The sequence below is a fragment of the Ovis aries genome, chromosome 5, assembly GCF_016772045.2.
Source record: "Ovis aries strain OAR_USU_Benz2616 breed Rambouillet chromosome 5, ARS-UI_Ramb_v3.0, whole genome shotgun sequence".
Classification (NCBI taxonomy): Eukaryota; Metazoa; Chordata; class Mammalia; order Artiodactyla; family Bovidae; genus Ovis; species Ovis aries.
Window position 1 is genome coordinate 39,330,985 of NC_056058.1, and position 5,113 is coordinate 39,336,097.

Here is a 5,113-nt window from a genome sequence, read left to right on the forward strand (position 1 = left end):
AAGAGGTTAGTGGGTATTTTTTTCTCAATATCGATGATCATGTAAATTAAAACAAAAATAATTTGCATTATTCTATGATTGGCCATAATAGCTGCACTTAACAATATCTGACAGGATCACATATGAAAAGCAACTGAAGCAAAAATCAGCAGTGGATGCCATTAAAAAATTAGGGATTCAGCTATCTCAAAGCCAAAAACAATGCTACTTTTATTTATTTATTTATTTTTAAATATAAATGTATTTATTTTAAAAAATAAATTTATTTATTTTTAACATAAATGTATTTATTTTTAACATAAATTTATTTATTTTAATTGGAGGTTAATTACTTTACAATATTGTATTGGTTTTGCCATACATCAACCTGAATCTGCCACAGGTTATCCATGTGAACCCCCCTCCCTCCTCCCTCCCCATACCATCCCTCTGGGTCTTCCCAGTGCACCAGCCCCAAGCATCCAGTATCATAGATTATTTACTAGAAAAAACTCATGTCACATGCATGGGACCATAAACTATACTGATAGAAAATTAGAAAGAAACTAAATATTCACAAGTATGCTATCCTCTGCAAACAAGTTACAAAGTGGAGTCATAACTGAAAATTTCCTAAGGTAATAAATATAGTACACATTATTGGAATAACATACTGTGATAATGATATATATCTTATTTATAGATATTTTGATTAACAAAGCAAATGTGTATTTTAATGACATAATTAACTTTGATAGTATACATTAGGCACTAAAAATGAAGTAAATATTTACTAAAGATATGGTGCCATTCACATAAGTTGCACTGTTTATAAAGTAACTTACAGAAGAACTGAAAAAAAGATTCCCTATACAGGGCTTGCCTGGTGGCTCAGTGGTTAAGGAATCTATCTGCACTACAGAAGATGCAGATGGTTCAATACCTGGGTGGGGAAGATCCTCTGGTGAAGAAAATGGCAACCCATTCCAATACTCTGGCCGGAAAAATCCCATGGACAGAGTAGCCTGGCTGACTACAGTCCACAGGGTCACAAAAAGACATGACTGAGCAGAGCACACAGCACAGATTATGAATAAAGTGCAAACATAAACTTCCTGGAAATCACTAATCTATTACTTTCTTTAAAAGTCTCATTTGCAAAGAAAAGACATATGTTATATAAGAATGAAAGTCATTTGCGTATATATGGAACTCTGTTCCCATAGATACTTATATGTAACAGAGGTAAAAGCTAGCAGCTTTGATGAAAGGAGAATTACTCTTTGGAAATAACTGAAATGCTCCAGATTTTATGTGTAGTGGTGCTGTATCTCAAATGAGTTTTGTGTGATAAATTAAGTTGGGTAATATTTTACTTGATTATATAGTTATATAATCAGTCAATTAAGTATGGTAATCAACCTGCTTGTTAATATTCAAATTAGTTAATGAATTAATAATTTAGTGCATTTAAAAGGCGATTATTGATAACAAAGTATGAAAGCTTATAAGTAAGACCAGTTTCTTTCTGTTCCTTTAGATTGTATTACTTCATGAATTTTTTAACCGTTTATAATGTGTATATTTAACTAATTCAGATTCAGTTTGTAAGTATATGCTAGGTATGAATGTTAACTCTTGAGACATCCCTAAACTAAGAAAATGTCCCTGTAATCAGGAAAACAGGTCACGGTAACATAAGCTGATGGGTGACCCTGAACAGTATCGGTGTGTGTGTGCTAAGTAACTGTAGTAGCTAGAAACTTGATGTACCAAGACCATGGGCTGTTTGCAGGCATAGAATGGAGAAACTGATCCATTTTCTCTTCATCTCTAGTAAACTGAGTTTTAGTAGGTTGACATTTTGTTTTGTGTATACAATTCATTTTAAAAATCTAATTCATCATCAGATTTTTTAAAAAAGATCTCTTGTTAGAGTAAAAAAAAAACAGGGGAAATATTCAATAGTTATGATGTGTACTACATAACATCAGTATTGACTAACATGGATTAGCTGAAACTCTTTAAGATGGAAGTCCCAAAATTATAGAAATTGAGATTATATAATAACAGTTCCTAATACTATGAATAAATTATCTGTGGCATCCTGACAAAATATAGAGAAAGAAATGCAATTGGTAGTATTCTATATATAAAAAATCAATTTATTTTTGTCAAAAATATTTGCAAAGAGATGGACAATTGGATATCAAGGCAGACATCTTGTGAAGTAAAAGAATTTAACTCATAATTTTTCTTCCAAGTCTCATTTTTTTCTGTTATGAACCAATTTTTCTTAAGGAAATACCCAAGGTTCCTTTTAAGCAGTTCTCATTTCCTAATCATTCATTGTCTTCCAGGAATAACAGGAGTTATGGAAAATGCAAGTGACACCATAGGAATAAATTTCATTCTTCTAGGACTTTTTGACTACACACAGACCCATCGGTTCCTCTTTGCCGTGGTGCTCATGGCCTTCCTCACCTCCCTGATGGGCAACACCTTCATGATCATGTTCATTGGGGTGGATCCCCAGCTGCACACTCCCATGTACTTCCTGCTTAGCCAGCTCTCCCTCATGGACATGATGCTCGTTCTCACTATTGTCCCTAAAATGGCAGCCAACTACCTGATGCACAACAAATCTATCTCTCCTGCTGGCTGTGGTACTCAGATCTTCCTGCTTCTCACTCTAGGAGGGGGCGAGTGTTTCCTCTTAACCGCCATGTCCTATGACCGCTATGTGGCTGTATGTCACCCCTTGAGATACCCGATCCTCATGAATCAGAAACTCTGCTTGCGCATGACAGCCGGCTCCTGGCTTTTGGGAGGGGTGGATGGGCTGATGCAGGCTGGTGCCACTCTGAGCTTCCCTTACTGCCACTCTCGGGAAGTCAATCACTTCTTTTGCGAGGCACCATCGCTTGTTCACCTTGCCTGTGCTGACACCGTGATTTTTGAGTTTTTCATGTACGTCTGTTGCATCCTGATGCTCTTGATTCCACTGTCTCTCATTCTGGCTTCCTACAGTCTCATCTTGGCTGCTGTGCTCAATATGCAGTCCACTGCAGCCAGGAAGAAAGCCTTTGTGACCTGTTCCTCCCATCTGGCTGTTGTGGGGCTCTTCTATGGCACTATCATGTTTATCTACATGCGGCCAAAATCCTACCATTCAGGGACACATGACAAGGTAGTTTCTGCTTTCTACACCATCTTCACCCCTGTGTTGAACCCCCTTATATACAGTGTGAGGAATAAAGATGTCAAGGGGGCTTTGAGAAAGTGGCTAGTAAAGCACTTTAATGGTCTCAATAGTGATCATTATTCTCCAAAATGGCATTATTAGATTTAGGTTGTGAAATGTGGTTTCTGTCAACATATTTTCTCTCTCTTTCCTGGTTTGCATTGATTTTTACAAATTATTTCTTTTATATTTGATTAATCAAAAATGACATTTGTCATATTTTCACACCTTATCATATTTTCTTCTGAACTTTGGACCTCAGCAATAAGCTTGAGGCACTATAATACAAGATATGCTACATATCAACCATGTAATTTGTATTTTGGTATATTCAATAAAAATTCTTAATTATTATGGACATGAATTATTTAAAGAGTGCATAATTATTTTGAAGAAAGTACTGTAGAACTAAATTCATATACTTTTGATAAATTTCGAATGAGCAAATAATTATATATATGAAAGTTGCAAGAAATATTCATCAAATGTTTTCAGGGGGATTATTATCCCTGATTATGTGATTAAAAACATCTTTAGATAAAGAGATTGGGCTATGTATATTGAGGGATTGTCAATATATGAAGTAACTATGAAGAAGTCAACATCTTTATTTGAAAAACAGAAAAACTATTAAAATAATATGTGATGAAATTTATCACATAAATTAACATAGATAATACACATAGATTATATACAGCTGTAATTAAAGCAAAAAATATCCAAGCATTTTTTTCACATATTTCTTGCTTTCTATTAACTGTCCTACTGATTGAAGAAATCATCTTTAATCACAGGGAAACTTTGGAACCAAATGTTTTACATCTAGTGTTTAACTGAGGGGAGTGAATCTAAGTTTATTGCAGAAGTCTTACATTCATGATGTATCTGCAAATTTTTTAGGACAATTTATTTTTAAAAAATGAAAAGAAGGAAGGATGGTTTATACCTTAAACATTTTGATTTTAAAAGATTGTCAGAGAGAATAGGTGGACATGGAGTACATCTTTCTCCACGGATACATCAGGAATACATCTTCAGACACAGAAGTTGCATACAGAACACCAGCTGAGAGCAGACAGTAGTACCGGTCCAGAGGAAAAGAATATAGAGAACCCCCCAGCCCCCAAAAAACTCAGTAGGACTAAGGAACTAGGGGTAAAAACAGGAATGTTAGTAGGACTGGACCTGCCCTTAGCGGGTGGGGGAACTGAAGCAGGGGTCTGACCCCCATAGCGGGGCAATTGTCTGAATCAGAGGAGAAACATTTAAGGCTGAGGGTGAAACAGCCGATCTGTGGCAGCATAAATAGAATGAGAATCAGACAGTCCTTGCTGCAACCATATTTACCTTGGACAGGAATGCTGATCTCCTGGAAGGCACAGTGGCTGGGAGCTGGAATTGAGGGATTGTGGAGCAATCCCAGGCTGAGGGCTGCTATTGACTGACTGTGGAGAGACAGATTGAGGGGATGTGAGGGAGGAGATCCTGGTGAGAAATGCTAGTGGAGGAAAGGTGGGCAGCCATGGAAGTAAGGTGAAACTGCTGAGCCATGTGTAGGGGGGTGGAACCATCACCATAGCCTCTCTATCCCACACATGCCAGCACCAGCAGCTGAACAATAGAGAGCCTGGCCCATCAAATGCCTGATGCACTGAACTACAGAGTAGGGCCCCACCTAGGGTGTCCTTTTAAGTTCCTGAGACACCAATCTACAGAGTAGGACCTCAGTCACGGGGGTCCCTTCTACTTGCCTGATACTCAGAAGAACAGAGAAAGACCCCAGGCAAGGGAGACCTCTAAGTGCCTGAATGGGCAGAGCTACAGAGAAAGACTGGCCAAGGAGGGCCTTCTGACACCAGCTAGTAGAGGCTTGAAAAAAGACTCTGATAG

General features: G+C 37.4%; 1 protein-coding gene across 1 annotated transcript; it reads left to right on the top strand.

Annotated features, from left to right (window-relative positions):
• The first annotated feature begins 2,353 nt into the window (after positions 1-2,353).
• LOC101118872 (olfactory receptor 2T8-like) lies at positions 2,354-3,325 on the top strand. The gene has a single exon (XM_004009428.5). It carries the CDS (start codon positions 2,354-2,356, stop codon positions 3,323-3,325), a length of 972 nt encoding a protein of 323 aa, XP_004009477.3.
• The last annotated feature ends 1,788 nt before the right edge of the window (positions 3,326-5,113 follow it).

Bases quoted from the DNA above. Each gene is read 5' to 3' on its own strand.
- LOC101118872 (XM_004009428.5), top strand. From the start codon at position 2,354: ATGGAAAATGCAAGTGACACCATAGGAATAAATTTCATTCTTCTAGGA.